Here is a 17,785-nt window from a genome sequence, read left to right on the forward strand (position 1 = left end):
CAGGAATCACAGTAGCTACAGTAGTAAATTCAGATACCTCAGTAACTTTAATGTCGAATTCAAGAACCTCAGTAGCTTCAGTGGTAACTTCAGGATTCTCAGTAGCTACAGTGGTTAATTCAGGACCCTTAGTAGCTGCAGTGGTAAATTCAGGACCCTCAGTAGCTGCAGTGGTAAATTCAGGAGCCTCAGTAGCTGCAGTGGTAAATTCAGGACCCTCAGTAGCTGCAGTGGTGAATTCAGGAACCTCAGTAGTTGCAGTGGTAAATTCAGGAACCTCAGTAGCTGCATTGGTAAATTCAGGAACCTCAGTAGCTGTAGAAGTAAAATCAGGACCCTCAGTAGCTGCAGTGTAGATTCAGGAACCTCTGTAGCTGTAGTGATAAATTCAGGAACCTCTGTAGCTGCAGTGGTAAAATCAGGAATCTCAGAAACTTCAGTAGTAAATTCAGGAACCTCAGTAGCTTCAGTGGTTAATTCAGGAACCTCAGTAGCTGCAGTGATAAATTCAGGAACCTCTGTAGCTGCAGTGGTAAATTCAGGAACCTCAGTAGCTGCAGTGGTAAATTCAGGATCCTCTGTAGCTGCAGTGGTAAAAACAGGAATCTCAGTAACTTCAGTAGTAAATTCAGGAACCTCAGTAGCTGCAGTGGTAAATTCAGGATCCTCAGTAGCTGCAGTGGTAAATTCAGGATCCTCTGTAGCTGCAGTGGTAACTTCAGGATCCTCAGTAGCTGTAGTGGTAAATTCAGGAACCTCAGTAGCTTCAGTTGTAACTTCTGTAACCTCAGTAGCTGCAGTGGTAAATTCAGAAACCTCAGTAGCTGCAGTGGTGAATTCAGGACCCTCAGTAGCTGCAGTAGTAAATTCAGGAACCTCAGTAGCTTCAGTGGTAACTTCAGGAACCTCAGTAGCTGCAGTGGTAAATTCAGGAACCTCAGTAGCTGCAGTGGTAAAATCAGGACTCTCAGTAGCTGCAGTGGTAAATTCAGGCACCTCAGTAGCTTCAGTTGTAGATTCAGGCATTTCAGTAGCTTCTGTGGTAAATTCAGGACCCTGTGTAGCTGTAGTTGTAAATTCAGAAACCTCAGTAGCTGTAGTTATAAATTCAGGAAATTTAGTAGCTGCAGTTGTAAATTCAGTAACCTCAGTAGCTTCAGTGGTAAAATCAGGTCCCTCAGTAGCTGCAGTGGTAAATTCAGGAACCTTAGCAGCTGCAGTGGTAAATTAAGTAACCTCAGTAGCTTCAGTGGTAAAATCAGGACCCTCAGTAGCTGCAGTGGTAAATTCAGAAACATCAGTAGCTGCAGTGGTAAATTAAGGAATCTCAGTAGCTTTAGTGGTAAATTCAGTAACCTCAGTAGCTACAGTGGTAAATTCAGGAATCTCAGTAGCTTTAGTGGTAAATTCAGGAACCTTAGCAGCTGCAGTGGTAAATTCAGGAATATTAGTAACAGCAATTGTAAATTCAGGAACCTCAGTAGCTGTAGTGGTAAATTCAGAAACCTCAGTAAATGCATTGGTAAATTCAGGAACCTCAGTAGCTGTAGTTGTTAATACAGAAACTTTAGTAGCTACAGTGGTATATTTAGGAACCTCAGTAGCATCAGTGGTAAATTTAGGATCCTCATTAGCTGCAGTAGTAAATTCAGGACCCTTAGTATTTGCAGTGGTAAATTCAGGAACCTCAGTAGCTGCAGTGGTAAATTCAGGACCCTCAGTAGCTGCAGTGGTAAGTTCAGGAATCTCAGCAGCTGCAGTGGTAAATTCAGGAACCTCAGTAACTGCAGTGGTAAATTCAGGAACCTCAGTAACTGTAGTGGTAAGTTCAGGAACCTCAGTAGCCGCAGTGGTAAATTCAGGAACCTTAGTAGCTGCAGTGGTAAATTCAGGAACCTCAGTAGCTGTTTTAGTAGATTTAGGAACCTTAGTAGCTGCTGTGGTAACTTCAGGAGCCTCAGTAGCTGTAGTGGTAAATTCAGGAACCTCAGTAGCTGCTGTGGTAAATTTATGAACTTCAGTAGCTGCAGTGGTAAATTCAGGAACCTCAGTAGCTGCAGTGGTTAATTCAGGAAGCTCAGTAGCTGCATTGGTGAATTCAGGACCCTCAGTAGCTACAGTGGTAAATTCAGGAACCTCAGTAGCTGCAGTGGTAAATTCGGGACCCATAGTAGCTGCAGTGGTAAATTTGGGAACCTTAGTAGCTGCAGTGGTAAATTCAGGAACCTCAGTAGCTGTTTTAGTAGATTTAGGAATCTTAGTAGCTGCTGTGGTAACTTCAGGAGCCTCAGTAGCTGTAGTGGTAAATAAAGGACCCTCAGTAGCTGCAGTGGTAAATTCAGAAACCTCAGTAAATGCATTGGTAAATTCAGAAACCTCAGTAGCTGCAGTTGTAAATTCAGGAACCTCAGTAGCTTCAGTGGTAAATTTAGGATCCTCATTAGCTGCAGTAGTAAATTCAGGACCCTTAGTAGCTGCAGTGGTAAATTCAGGAACCTCAGTAGCTGCAGTGGTAAGTTCAGGAATCTCAGCAGCTGCAGTGGTAAGTTCAGGAATCTCAGCAGCTGCAGTGGTAAATTCAGGAACCTCAGTAGCTGTAGTAGTAAATTCAGGACCCTCAGTAGCTGTAGTGGTAAACTCAGGAACCTCAGTAGCTTCAGTGGTAAATTCTGGAACCTCAGTAGCTGCAGTGGTAAATTCAGAACCCTCAGTAGCTTCAGTGGTAAATTCAGGAACCACAGTAGCTTCAGTGGTAAATTCAGGAAACTCGGTAGCTGCAGTGGTAAATTTAGGAACATCTGAAGATTCAGTGGTAAATTCAGGAACCTCAGTAGCTGTAGTGGTAAATTCAGGAACCTCAGTAGCTGCAGTGGTAAATTCAGGACCCTCAGTAACTGCTGTGGTAAATTCTGGAACCTCAGTAGCTACAGTGGTAAATTCAGGAACCTCAGTAGCTGTAGTGGTAAATTCAGAAACCTCAGTAGCTGTAGTGGTAAATTCATGACCCTCAGTAGCTGTAGTATTAAATTCAGGACCCTGTGTAGCTGCAGTTGTTAATTTAGGAACCTCAGTAGCTTTAGTGGTAAATTCAGGACCCTCAGTAGCTGCAGTGGTAAATTCAGGACCCTCAGAAGCTACAGAGGTAAATTCAGAAACCTCAGTAGATGCAGTGGTTACTTCTAGAACGTGAGTAGTCTCAGGTATTTTAGTAGTCTTAGAAGTTTTTAGAGACATCTCTTGATTGATTTCATCTGAAAACAAAAAATTATTAATGTTTTTTAACTTTTATTGAAAACTTTTAGCTACTTATTTTATCATTGAGATTAAATCAATATGCTATTGTAGTTAATTTAATGACGTTAATTTTGTTTTGTCAATCTAAAAAAAAGTTGTTTTAAGTTGAAAAAATATATATTTTAAATAATGTGTACATATATTTCGGTTTTACTTTCGTTTACAATGATTTAAATATTAAAAGCTTGATACTTTATAAGTAACTAACCAAACACATTAAGGTCAACTCTTTTAGTCCTCGACTTGACTGTGCTGTGTAGATGCATTGTTTATTTTGAAAATTTATTATGTAAAAATTATAAGTATAAGTTTTTAGTAATTCCTAATTATTAACAGTTTTTCTTGCTTTTCTTTTGTTTAAAATTAAATAGTATAATCATTTATTTGGTTTACTTGATTTTGACTTTAATTTTAATGTTTAAAAATACTTTGTATAGTTACATTTATACTATTTTTTTATCATATTCTACGTCAAGAAAAACTAAACTAGCACTTCACCTATATTTAAAAAAGTTTAAAAAACTAACAAGTAGATAAACTTTTGTTGACTCGTAAATATCGTAATTCTTTAAAATAAATTTTGTTTTAATAAAAAACAAAACTTAAACTGCTATATGAACTAAATTTGTACTGTTCGAATTAAAATAAACTTTTATAAGTGTATCCCAGTATAAAGCTTAAAATATTATTTGTTTAAATGTCTTAAATTTCTTTTATAATTTATTTTTTAATATAAATGCATATTCAATTTTACTATATTTTTTTTAACTTTCATAAAGGTTTATATTCACAGCACTTTGAAAAATTCAATTCTTTCTAACATTCAAATGTAACTTAGTTTTGTAATCAGTTGACAAGTAAAAATATAATTGTCTAGTTTTGCTTATCTTATTATTTCATACAATGCTAAAGTAGAAATAATTGAAGTTTTTAATAATTATATGTTTATCTCATTAAATCTAAATTAATCCTGAGCTTAAATGTTTAAAATTTATTCTAACAATGTTTTTTAAACTTAATTCTTTTTAAACTTATAAGCTTTTAAAACTTTAAACAGTTTAAAACTGAATAAAATAAATTGAGTTCAACAACTTCTCAACAACTGAGCAATATAAAATAATTAACCTTAAATAATGAAAACTTTGTTTATTTATTGGACTTGACAGTCAGTGGTTATATATTATAACTCAATTGTATTAACACAATAAGTTTAATTGAACTTGAAAAATTAGTTAAAGATTTTTCTTTAAAAACAACATTATTAAGTTTAAATCCAGTTAATAAAATGGTATACATTTTTCAACGTAAAGGTTTTACTGATTTTATTAAAAAAAAATAATAATTACTACCAATGAATTAATGTTTTCTTATAAGCAATATGAGAATTTAATTTTAATAAACTTAAAGAAAAGAAACTACGATACTTACTAAAATATCACTTATGCCTCAAACAGTTTTAAAGCATTAGTAGATTGAAAGTTTTCACAAGCTAGTTTTGTGATTCAAACGGAATAAAAGAACAAATAGAAACTTTTTTTGACTTGAGTTTACTTGGGCTATTTTTAAACTTAATACTTAAAAAAAAAAAAACATAAATAATGCAAATTTATAGAAAAGTGTGTTTAAATAACTCAGCGGAAAATTGGTTTTATGGTTATGAAATTTTTTACAAGTGTTGCTAAAGTTCAACAAAATTTTTAATTTACGAAAACTCAAAATTTTATAATATGGTGCTTCAGCAATTATTTGTTTTGATAAAAAAAAAGCTACCATGTTAAGTTTTCGGTTGACGTTAGTAATTGTAAGTTTAATTCAGTTCAGAATAAATAAAATACTTGACTTTCAAAAGTACTAATATTGCACATGTTTCTTGGACCATAAATTTTATTTTTGGAAGAAAAATTTAAAAGTAGCTAAAACTTTAAAAAATTGACCTGTTAGTTAAAACAATTTAGTTTTAAAAGCTTAAATGATTACAGTTTTAAAACGTCTAGTTATTTAAAACCTGAGCTTAAAAGCTTTTCAGCTTTAATTTATTACTAAAAACATTTTGAGATATAGTTCTTGCTAACCTTTTGTACTAAAGTGTATGCCATTACTACTTTTACATTAAAATAACTTAAGCTGTTTTTATTTTTTTTTTTTAATATAGTGATAAAATTTTTACTCAGATATTTAAAAAAGTATTTTTTTTTCTTTACTAAGTGTTTTTAATTTTAAACAGCATTCAAGTATTTTCAATACAAAAAATGAGTTAAACATATAATTTTATTAATTAAAAGGTTTAACTACAAAACTTCAATTATTTTTTGTTTTTTTTTTATTGATAACGCAAAAATAATTATTTTAAGGTTATGCTACTTTAAATCACTAATTAAAATTACTTTCAGGTACATGTTTTAATAATATGTCGTTGAACAAATCGAAATAAATTAATGTGTTATAACAAAATTAATATATTTCATTTTGACAATACATCACTTTAATAACAAAATCATAACTGAAAATATTTGAACAGAGTTGCATCAGTGTAATTATAAGTGAGCGGAGTTTCATTTTAATTTAATCATGATAAAATCAATCAACCATAAAAAGGAGTTTTTGCTTCAACTGACACTTCAACTAAACTAACTAGCTATTTTTGCAGTCATATTTTGACAGCATACAGTAAATATTTGAATATAAAATTACAACCTTAGAGTCAAACAAGAGCCCTATTATAAAAAACATTATTAAATTAAACGATTTTAATTAATTTTTAATTTGTGTAAATTTATGAATAATTGCATACAAAAATTCCTGAATACAATTATTATAAAGTTAAAAATATGGTTGGTTAATTAAATTCTTAGAAAAATTAGGTTAAATTTTAAAATTCCTTTCTAAAGAAATTTTAATGAAAATCTTAATAAGATTTAAAACGACAACAAAATGTAAGTAGTTATTAATTGAAAAAATATTTTCAAGCAAAGTTTACTTTAAAGTTTTTTTCATTGTCGTTTTATTAACAATAATCAAAACTGTGTTAATCTTTGTCTAAAATTTTTTTATTTCATTAATAACATTTTAAATTTTCGTTATTAAACATATTAACTCTGAAATACTAAGTTCTAATATTTTAAAGCAGAATAGATCTCTTATCATATATATTAAACTACTTTTTTTTTCTTTGTTGTTTAAATATTCATTAGCCATGGGAAAAAACCAAAATACTAAAAGTTTTAAAAAACTTCTCTCTTGTAACTAAAATAAAAAGGATATCAACGTTTGATAAAAAAGCTTCACAATAAAACAAAAGCAACTATTTTTTACCATTTCTGTATGTAGTACACACATAATACCATGTACAGTTAACAAATGTTTTACTTTTTTAACTTAGCCAAACGTAAAAGAGAGAATTTTTTTCTTTTTATGTTGTATTTAAGGAAATATTGCATCAGCATTTACCCGCGTTTCATAGAACAAGTAAAATTTCAAGTTACATAGCTATAAATAATTCCATGTAAATTTTCAAGTAACGCAGCTGTAAAAAAGTTCCTTGTAAATTTTCAAGTTACGCAGCTGTAAAAAAATTCCTAGTAAATTTTCAAGTTACACAGCTGTAAAAAAGTTCCTTGTAAAATTTTCAAGTTACACAGCTGTAAAAAGTTCATTGTATTTTTTCAAGTTACACAGCTGTAAAAAAGTTCCATGTAAAATTTCAAGTTACATAGCTATAATAAATACATAAATTTGAATAGTCTGAATCTGAATTGTCCAAATTTGAAAAGTTGTGCACCCATAAGAAAATAAATTTGAGTTACTAACGTTTTTTAATTATATAAATAGTAGTTAGTGGGTATTAACTCTATTCTATTTATGACTGGGTTTTAGTTCGAGAATTTCAGACCTTAACATATATTTACAAAAAACAAATGGAAATTGTAAGTTCTGAGTTATCTAAAGTTTTAAAATTACGTGGTTCACAAGAATTTGATTTTTAGAACTGGCAAGCAGATCCCAAATTCATAGGATTTGAGAAAAAATGTTCTTTAAGACGACAAAAAAATTAATTAGGTATTTAACCAGTTCAGAAGTGATATCTAACAAATAACGGTACGTTTTTGGTTTGTCAAGAAGGCGTTAATAAACATTGTTTAGGAAAACTTGTACGTAGATTAAAAAAAACTTAACAAACAGTAAATTAAAAATTTCTTAACTCTCAATAGGTTAGTAAAATATAAAAACTTATAAAAACATATTAATCTTGCGGAAAGAATAAAAATTAATAATACACAAAGTGCTAAATTTTTTACTAAATATAATTTTATTGGACATTATATATTAACGAAACGAAAATCAATGTGTCCTAGATTCTACTTGAATTCATCTTTCTTAAGCACGTTCACCACGGATGCGACGGGCAAGTTGAATGTCTTTTGGCATGATGGTGACCCTCTTAGCATGGATGGCACACAAGTTGGTGTCTTCAAAGAGTCCGACCAAGTAGGCTTCGGAAGCTTCTTGAAGTGCACCGATGGCTGCACTCTGGAAACGAAGATCAGTCTTGAAGTCCTGGGCGATTTCACGTACAAGACGCTGGAATGGCAACTTACGGATCAAAAGCTCAGTGGACTTCTGGTAACGACGGATCTCACGAAGAGCAACAGTACCTGCAAAAATAAACTGCTAAAAAATTGACAAATTAAAGTTTTAAGAAGATGTTTTATCAACTTAATAACTGTTTATAACATGCTATTTTAAAGTAAACATTGTCGCCTCTGTAGTAGCAGTTTCAGCTATGAAGAGTCCAGTAACTAGTAAAGTAGCGAAAAAGTGTATTGGTTAAGAATTAGTAAATAGGTTACTGTTATAATATTTTCGTCAAGAGGTGTTTATAAAGTAGAGTTTAAATTTTATTATCCACTAGAACAAAATAACCTTAAGTGATATTTTAGACATGCGTTAATAAAAAAAAATCACTACTTACTGAAGATTATTACAAAGTTATAAGCATAAAAAATCTTCATCTAAAATTTTCTTAAAACGTTTGAAAGTATTTGTCAAAAAATTTAATTCAATAAAAGTAAGACTACTCTAAATAAAATAAAATTACAAAAAGTACCCTAATATAATATGCATTAAGTACTTACAAATAGTATAATTACATACAAATAGAATATATATTAGGTACCTGGGCGGTAACGATGGGGTTTCTTGACTCCACCAGTTGTTGGAGCGCTCTTTCGTGCAGACTTTGTGGCGAGCTGCTTGCGAGGAGCTTTTCCTCCAGTTGATTTGCGAGCTGTTTGCTTGGTACGTGCCATTTTACAGTTTAGAGTTTGTTTTATGTCTGTAAAGTGTCTTAAATATTAGTATAAAACGTATAAAGGTAACTAGTTATAAAAGAAAGGATTAATATAGTATTAATTAAGGTATTTTAACAGAAAAATTATTTGATAATATAAGTGAGTCTAAAATATTATAATTGGTCATAGTTAAATAGAAGTCAGTTAACTTAAATGAAATTATTCAAATTATAGTTCATTTATGAAAATTATTAATTGAAATAATTTTTAAGTTGACATAAAGCTACGTGAGTAGTTGAAGTTTGCCCTGACTTGTCATCGGGTCTACTTGAGATTTTGATATGATAGTAGTCTTCTAACTACTAAAAATAGGGTTTTTAATTGTTTAGTTTACCAACCAAACCCTAGACTACTAACTTAACTTTAACCAATAACAATATTACTTTAGAATAATTTTAACAAATGAATGACTTAAACTAGCTAAAAGACAAAAAGTATTTAACATTTTCAGTGCCCTTTATAAAATAAACCACAACTATGTTGTTAGAAAATTTTGGTAATCCTTTTAAATGTTTCATCGTAGATGACAAAAAATAAATCCTAAGAATATCTGATTATTTAATTTAAAAAAATTAGAAAAATCAATTTAGTAATAAGTTTCAAATTAGTTTAAATATAAAAAAAATTACATTATAGAACTGATAAACTACTTATCTTTCTACTAATCTTCTACAATCATAACCTAGTTGTAATAATACTAGTTAATTTTCTACTATTAGCATGTATTAATTTGCTGATGAAACACTTCATATTTTCAAATAAATTTATTAATTTGGTACTTATTTATAATTCAAAACTATAAAAGTAAGTTTAATTCTTAAAAATTAACTAAGTTATTAATAAATGCTTTGGGGTTTCTCAGGGAGTCTGAATTTTTCTAACATGCTTAAACTAGACTAAGTTGACATGAGTTAAATATGATAGGTTTTGAAACTTGAAAAACTTCAATTTGAACATTAAATAGCAACAACCTAAGTGTACTATTACTACTAAATGTAAGTCCCCAATGTAATAATGAAAGCTTTAATAGAGACTAAGAAAATCTAAGATTAATTATGTAAGTATATCTATACATAGGAATATCAATAATCTATTTTTTTTAAATATTGTCCTGCATTGACTTACATAGCCAAAATTAACCAGAAACAATTTCAGAATTTTTATTAGTTGGCTGGACAAAATGGTGTGAGTAATTATTTACAGGTAGCCAACAAATGCTATATAATTATGCAGCAAATTAGTTTATCAAATAAATTAAAAAAAATCCTAAATATACTTAAGTGTACTGATTCTAATCTGAATTAAAAAATATTTATTGATGGGTATGTATATAGTTTAATAAAATTTTGGAATATTTTGAAGATATACTATTTTAGATCGACAAACTACTAAAGTATGACTTTTTAAAATAAATTATATATTATTAATAAATATATTTGGACTTGTACCTATTGGACATAGTTAAGGATTAGTAATTGTTTGTACGAGTTTGTTTTAAATTAAAAGAGTAATGGGGTTTTAATTTTTTCTATTTTATACGTGAGTTAGTTAAGTAATTTAAAAAAAATTCTAGTGGACTGATGTTAAGTAAGGATAGTTTAGAAATATTAATTGAAACTGTCTCAGAATAGCAATAGATTGTTTAACTGGATAAAATATCCTGCTTTACATTATGTTCAGCTAATTCAAATATAAAAATAAAAGGATTTGAAACCAATTACTAAATTAATTTAAAACAAACTAAATCAAAATTAACTACTATAAGAACATTTATATGTGTTTATAAATTTTGAACATTTAACTTTGCAAATATTATAAATCCGTTAGCAACATTCTGACGCCCTTATTACAAATAAGGGTATTCTATAGCTAAAAGATTTATTATAAATGAATACTATTAAAAATTCAACAACAGAAGCAAAGTTTAAAATTAGATAAATTTAAGCCAAAGCTATGAATATGTACAAGATGGTTATAAACTAAATAAGTTACCGAAATTTGTCCTGAATTGACACAATTAGTCTGGGTAAGCAAAACTTGTCAGTAACATTAAAAAAATTGCCATACTTAGCTAAAGTTTTTTTTTTAATACTCAATAGCCAACGTTAACAAAAAAAATCAAAACATTCTCGTAACTATTTCTTTTTAACTGTCAACTTTCGTAAGTTTTTCTATAACCACAACTTAAGAATACTGATTTTGAAGTTTTATACACTGAATGCTTTATAAGTTTTTTGGTGTTACATTATCTATTTTCACAAAAAAAATACACTAATCAGGACAAAATTGTTTGATTATTAACAAAATACCATAGTTTTTTTAATACAATAGACAAAAGCAAACAATCAAATACTAAATTTAATGTTATTCTTGTAAATTTCAGTGTTTGACAAACTTAATTTAACCCATGCACTACCAAAACTTAAGTGCACTAATAGTAAAAATTGTTCTACAAAAAAAAACACAAGTTCCTGATAAAATATTTTAACAAGTAAGATTAAGAACTTATCAAAACTGTTTTTTTTCAATTAAATTCTAGGTAAATAAAACTGATTCTAGTTATTTTAATTTACCGTAATTTGTTTTAGTTGATAAATTTTTAGTTCACAAAACTTTTCCTGAATTATTTTAACTTACCTTTGGTATGCAAAAATTATTGAAAATAGCATGAGTCAGCACAACATGACAAAAGATTTTCTGAACTAGCTAACATTTAGTCAGCTAAATATTATAAATGTTTTAAAATTTAAGCTTTGGACAAAATTGATACTACTAGTTAGTAGATACTACTTTTTTTTTTCTCGTTTACAATTGTTAAATGTTAAAAGAAACACTACTTGAATTGTTAAAAGAAAAATATCTTAAACCAAATAATCTGCTTTACAAAAAATTGATTTTGATTAACAAGAAAATATAAAAACAAATGTTGATGCTGTATTTAAAAAGGTTTCACAACATGTTCAAGATTTTTTATTTCTATAACTATTAATAAAAACAACTTAAATGATAAGTTTAGTATAAATAATATCACAAATATAACAAGAACAAGGTTACCACTAGTTTTTAAAACTTTCTTGAAACTTATGAGAATTTCTTCCAGGTTTTTTAAATACACCTTTTTAAGTCTATTTCTAGTCAAAAGTTAAGTAAAAGGTTAAAAAAACTGTGTTAAGCAGTATAAAAGTTTAATGAGTTTAGAATAAAATAATTTGATGATAACAAAAGTATGATATATTTTGGTGTCAAGTCAAAACTTCTTACTTAAGAATTAAAATTTAAAAAACATTTTAACTGAGATTTTTTTACGTTTGTAATGTTTTACGAACTTTGTTCAAAATTCCAGCAATTTATTCTAAATCTCGTAAATTAAAGGTTTTTAAGTTTTTTCAGCTATAATTTCAAATTCCAGGGTTTTCCAAGTTTAGTGGCAACCCTTTTTAAAATTTGATTCAAAACTCTTGCAAATTTTTGTAAAATTCTATAAATGTAAGACATTTCAAAATAAAAAACTAATTTTATACATTTTAAATAACAAAAAAAACTGGAGAACAAATGTAGCAAACAATTCAAAAAAATAATATTAACTTATATATAAGAATTTTTAAAAATGTACTTTAGTTCAAAACTTGAAAAGTTAATATTTAAATAAATGTACAGTACTGAACTTTACTAAATTTATGTAGCACCAGGTTTAAATGATTCAGTACTGTATTTGAAAAATACTATAGATAGTTTCAGTGTTTTTTTGAAAAATAGTTAAAAAAAAAATCTATAATTAGCATATCACTGCATTTAAGGATTTTTTTTCAAACAAAAACAGTTTTTGCACAACTAAATATTTAGTTGTTTACAGTTTAATAGAGAAAATAACAATAAATGTATTCTATTTTACTTTATATAGTTGATTTTAGTAACTTATTTGCTACTAGAACATATTTTTATTTAGACAGTCTGGTTTTTTGTCTCAAAACAAATAAAGACAATCTGAGTGACAAAAACTATCATGAGTTACATCAAACTAGCATAAGTAAAATTGAACATTTAAAAAAAGAAAACAAAACAATTATAAATGCTAAAAACTAAAAAAAAATAGGCAAATTTAATACTAAAAAATGCTAATACTTAACTTTAGAAAAAAAAATTAAAAAACACTAAAGTGTAAAGACTACCTGATGTTTTTGAAAAATATCAAAACTAGTCTGAGTTTATCAGATATTTTCATAAATACCTGAGTAAAGCTGAAATTTTTATATAAACCTAGCTTCATTTAGTCTGGTTAAGCCCAAGCTCATCTAAAACTTAATTTTGGCATTGGAGGACAAAGTATTCTGAGTGTTGTGAACCTGTAAAGTGTATTTATGCTACTAGATATTTTTCCTGCATACTTCTTAAGTTTCTGATGAAATGTTTTAAATTTTCATAGAAACTTTATATAAAATGGTTTTTGATTGATAATACATCAAAGCTGTCTTTTATTGAACTTGATATATAAGTCATTAAAGATCTTTGTAATTTTCAAAAAAGTAATGATTTTAATGCTACATGAATGAGTTGTCATAATTGTTCTAAACACTTTATAAATGTTTGTTCATTTGAAATTAAAAATTTACGCTGGAGTAGTTGTGTGGCGATTTGCTTATTTAAATCTGGCATCTATGGTATGAATAATATATTTTTCTAAGTTTTCTATAAGCGAACTTATATTGAACTCAATATTTTTTTTACAAAATAATAGAAAATAAGCGCAAAAGGAACGATTTATAAAGTCTATAGTGAAAAAACAATATGAGATTACAAAGAAAAAAAAAAATCTTCCGCTGCGGAATTTAAATCTTGATAAACCAGTAATAATAGCCTTACTTCTACAATAAAAAAACAATCCAATCTGAAATTAGCTTCCAAAACACTTTGCAAAAGTTCCCAAAAGCTTGCCTGAAGAGAAAATCAGCCAAAATGCTTTATTTAGTTTACAGTGTGTAACATTTTCTTCTTAACAGCTTAAAGTAGTTTAGAGATTATTTGTTTTAACTTGATTTTTGTTTAAATTAATGTTAGTAATTCATCACACGGGGACATATCACTTTTGCACGAGCGTCATTTTTGCGAGAGGGGACACATTTGCATGGCGACTGTTTTTCACGGTGAAACCTTTTCACGGAAAGATTTTTGCTCGGCAATACTTTTGCACTATGTCACATTATTACGACATAACATAAACTTAAAATAGCTGTCGAAAGACAAAAATAGTCAACAAAGCCTACCGATGCCACTAAAGTAGTAAAAAATTAAAGAAGGAAACAGAAAATTCTCAACAGCGAACCGTATCTGTTTCAGCACAATGTGAAAAGTTTCATCTCTGAAAGATTAAAAACAAAACTTTAAGTTAGAAACTAATGGAAAGAAAAACTAATGCATAGAGTAATGTTCGTTTATATTTATTAAAGATTAGTTTTTTTTATTTTACCAACAGAAATACCATTCAATAGCGTTAATGAAGTTTGTAATATTCTTTAGTCATATTATATGTTTGTACAGACGATGAAAATCTGTATGTAGTTTAATTTTTAAAGTGAGATTTAAAAAACTTACACTTCAATGTTAACAAAAAGAAGTTTGAGCGTTTCAAACGGAAGAAGTAAAAAAACAGATGCAGTACACACTAATTGAAGAAAAAAGACACTCTAATCAAAAATGTTTGAAGTTTAAAACTATTGGATTTATATCAATCTGCAAATTTTTCCTCCAGTGCAATTTTCTATGTCTACACGTCATCAAGTTTTATAGATAAAGCATAAAGAGATATTATCTAACTTGAATAATTTACAAGATTCCTTGTTGACAGAACAAAAATGTAGTGCTACTGCATACAAGCACAAAAAGTAACCATTCAAATTTTAGTTAGGTAAGAAAAAAGTTTTTCATTGCTTATAAAAAAAAGTTCAGTTAATTCTTGAAGTTAAAAAACAAATTATTATGAAAATATAGCAATAAAGTCCTCTGTTGCGGGCTTTATAAACCGTAAAGCACACATGAGAAAACTAATTTCACGTCAGTAAGTCTTACTACCGACACACAGAAGTAAAAAGCTTCAAATAAAATACAATGTATATATATAAATAGAATTAAGTTATTTAACTTGATAAATCAAATCTTTCACACAGAGCCCACCTTAAGGCCTTTTTAGATAAAAAGGTTTACATTAAGTTTTTGCACAAGCCGTTATGCATGGTTTTTGATAGTATCAAAATTACCTAATAATTTATTTATGCTAAATTTTTTAATTCTATCATGCTTAATTTAAACCTTGTTTTGAAGTTGATGAGTGGATAAGCACGAAACTCGAGTCTTTTAAGTTTTGCATCTAAAAATAAACCTTTATATATAAATATATAAAACAATTGTTTGTTAAAAAACAGCTATTAGTCGGAGAAGCGTAAGAATGTTTAACTTAGGAGGTGAAGATCGAAAAGAAGTTATTGTTGAGAGAAAATTATTAAATAGCTTATAAACAAGTTGACGGTGATGAAAGTTACAAGTGTGCTCACATCCAAAAGTAAAAGAAAACAAGAAAACATATAACAATTTGTAGAAAAGAATAACGAAACTACCATCATTTGCATTAATTAAATTTTAAGTTTTTTAATAACAAGTTTTTGTTTTTTAAACAACTATAATAAATTTTGATATTTTTCAGTAGTCTTTTGATATGACTTTTATACTTTAAATTTAACCAAAATAAATCTGTGCGCTTTAAACTGAAAACATTGAAAAGATATAAAGAAATATAGTAAAGTAGAAAAACAGTAACTTTAAAGACTGTTGCTTTCCGAAAAATTTCTGAAGAGGAGCCCTCAATTGACAGTCTCACAGAAGGTGATGTCCTCCCTACTGATAATGAAGAGGAACCTTCAATTGTCAGTCACACAGAAGGTGATGTCTTCCCTACTGATAATGAAAAGGAATTTATGAAGTAATAAATAAATTTTAACGATATTTGTCATGTTAAGGGAGACGGAATAAAAGCTAAACGAAAGATGCATAAACGATCTTAATAACAAAAAAAGGTTTTGTTAAAAAGATTAAAATAAAGTCGTTCGTTGCGGACTTTAAAAAAAAACGATGAAAGGAAATACGTGTGAAAGAAAAATATCTGTTGCTTCTAAAACTCCAACTGAAAAGTTTTAAAAAATCTCACGATGTCATCAAAACAGTTTAAAGTTTAAAAGATAAGTTAGAAAAATTAATAAGGAAGTAATATCAATTCCGTTGATGAAGGTAAATATACTGAGATAAATTCTTTATTTGTTCAGACTATTAAAATCAATAATAGTTTAGAATTTTTATAGCATGTACATCTTTTAATACCAAATATTTCTCTTAGTTAGCTATAACAATTTTTTTACTAAGATTTATTAACACACTTTAAAAATCGACAAGGGGATCAATTAATTTGAAGAGGCTTGAAGACAAGTAAAATTATTAATAAAGTTATAGATGTACCTCAAAACAGAAAGCATTTTTAGACGAAAAAAAGTATGTTAACAACAAATAGAGTAAATATAACGGAACTATTCAAGAAAAAAGACATTAAATGAATAATTAAAGAAAGATGAACAAAAGTTACTTTAAATAATCAGAGTTGAAATAAAAAGACGAAAACAAAGTTCTTTGCTGGTCTTTCCTGGTGAAATTTTATTCAATGCTTAGCAGTTGACAGTTTATATCTTTTGAATGCAAAGTTTTATTTTTGTAAACTACAAAGGTTTTTTAGATAAGTCTTAGTATAACCGTTGGTAAAAAAAGAGTTCAATCTAAGAACGTTTTCCATATCAGAAGTTTCAAAAGAAAAATTTTCAGATTGCAAACTGCGTTTTTTTGGTATTATGTCAGCCGCGCTTAATCTGTTTTGTAATTTGCAAACTTCTATCAACTTAGTTATGTTGATCAAATCAATTTGGAAAGTCATCAAAACAACATCAAGTGCAATTTGCTATGCCATCTCGTAAATAAGTTGCTTTAAACTGTAAAAAAGACATAAAGAATTAGTGGAAGCAATGAAATATTTTGAAGATTAATTTTCGGCAAAACAAGAATTTTAGTCCTACTGCTTCCATACGAAAGTGAAATGAAATAACTCACAGTTTAATCAGCTAAGAAAAAATAAAAGGAAATATTTGAAATTAAATAAAAACTTAATATGAAAAAGTAGCAACAAAGTCCTTAGTTGCGGATTTTATTAACCGTAAAATACACGTTAAAAAAGCTGAAGTGTTTCAAAAAGCTCACGAAATCGTAAAAATGGTTGAAAGTTAAAAAATAATATTTAAAGAATTAATAAGGAAGTAGTCATCAATTCCGGTGATAAAGATAAATATATTTGAGAAATATTTTTTTGTTTGTTCAGACAATAAAAATCAATAAGAGTTCGAAATTTTTGAAGCAGTTACATCTTTTAATGCCAAATATTTTTCCTTGTTAGCTAGAAGCATTTGTTTACAAAGATTTATTCTAAAAAAAGACACTTTACAAATCGACATAGGAATCAAGCAATTTGTAGATTCTTGAAGACAAATCAAAATATTAACAAAGAAATAGATGTACCCCGAAATGAAAATAATTTTTTTGTATATGAAACTATGTTAATATCAAAAATAGGAAATATAACGGAATTTTTCAAAAAAAAAGACATTAAACGAATAATTAAAGAAAGATGTACAAAAACTGTTTTGAATAACCAAGGTTAACAATAAAAAGACGAAAAAAAAGTTCACTGTTGGTCTTTCGTGGTCAGTATTTACACACTGATAGACCAGGAAATATAGTCTAAGTATTTACATTAAAGTGTAAATACTAGTATAAAATTTAAGTGTAAAATTCTAAATTTTTAACTTTTACTAACTACGAAGAATTACATATAAAATGCTGAACATAAACCCAAAAAGATCACTGAAAAATCAATTAAAACTCCTCTTTTGAAGCAAATAAATAGAAAAGCTTCAAAGATAAGAACTTTCTATTTTAACGGCAAGAACCGAAGAAAATTATAAAGGATCAGATAAAAAATAAAAACAGTTTATAGAAAAAAACAAGCTAAATAAGAAAATGTGGCTACTAGTTTCACTTTTGCAGATTTTTTCCGCGTT

The 17,785-nt window shown here is 28.3% G+C and overlaps 1 protein-coding gene across 1 annotated transcript; it reads right to left on the minus strand.

Moving 5' to 3' along the window:
* Window positions 1–7,668: 7,668 nt before the first annotated feature.
* LOC145829746 (histone H3.3 type 1-like) lies at window positions 7,669–8,600 on the minus strand. The gene is made up of 2 exons (XM_082937615.1): window positions 8,468–8,600; window positions 7,669–7,946 (listed from the first exon to the last, which is right to left on the minus strand). The coding sequence occupies exons 1-2, from the start codon at window positions 8,598–8,600 to the stop codon at window positions 7,669–7,671; spliced, it is 411 nt and encodes a 136-aa protein (XP_082793741.1).
* Window positions 8,601–17,785: the final 9,185 nt, after the last annotated feature.

The sequence above is a fragment of the Thalia democratica genome, chromosome 2 (assembly GCF_965202585.1).
Source record: "Thalia democratica chromosome 2, ktThaDemo2.hap1.1, whole genome shotgun sequence".
Lineage (NCBI taxonomy): Eukaryota > Metazoa > Chordata > Thaliacea > Salpida > Salpidae > Thalia > Thalia democratica.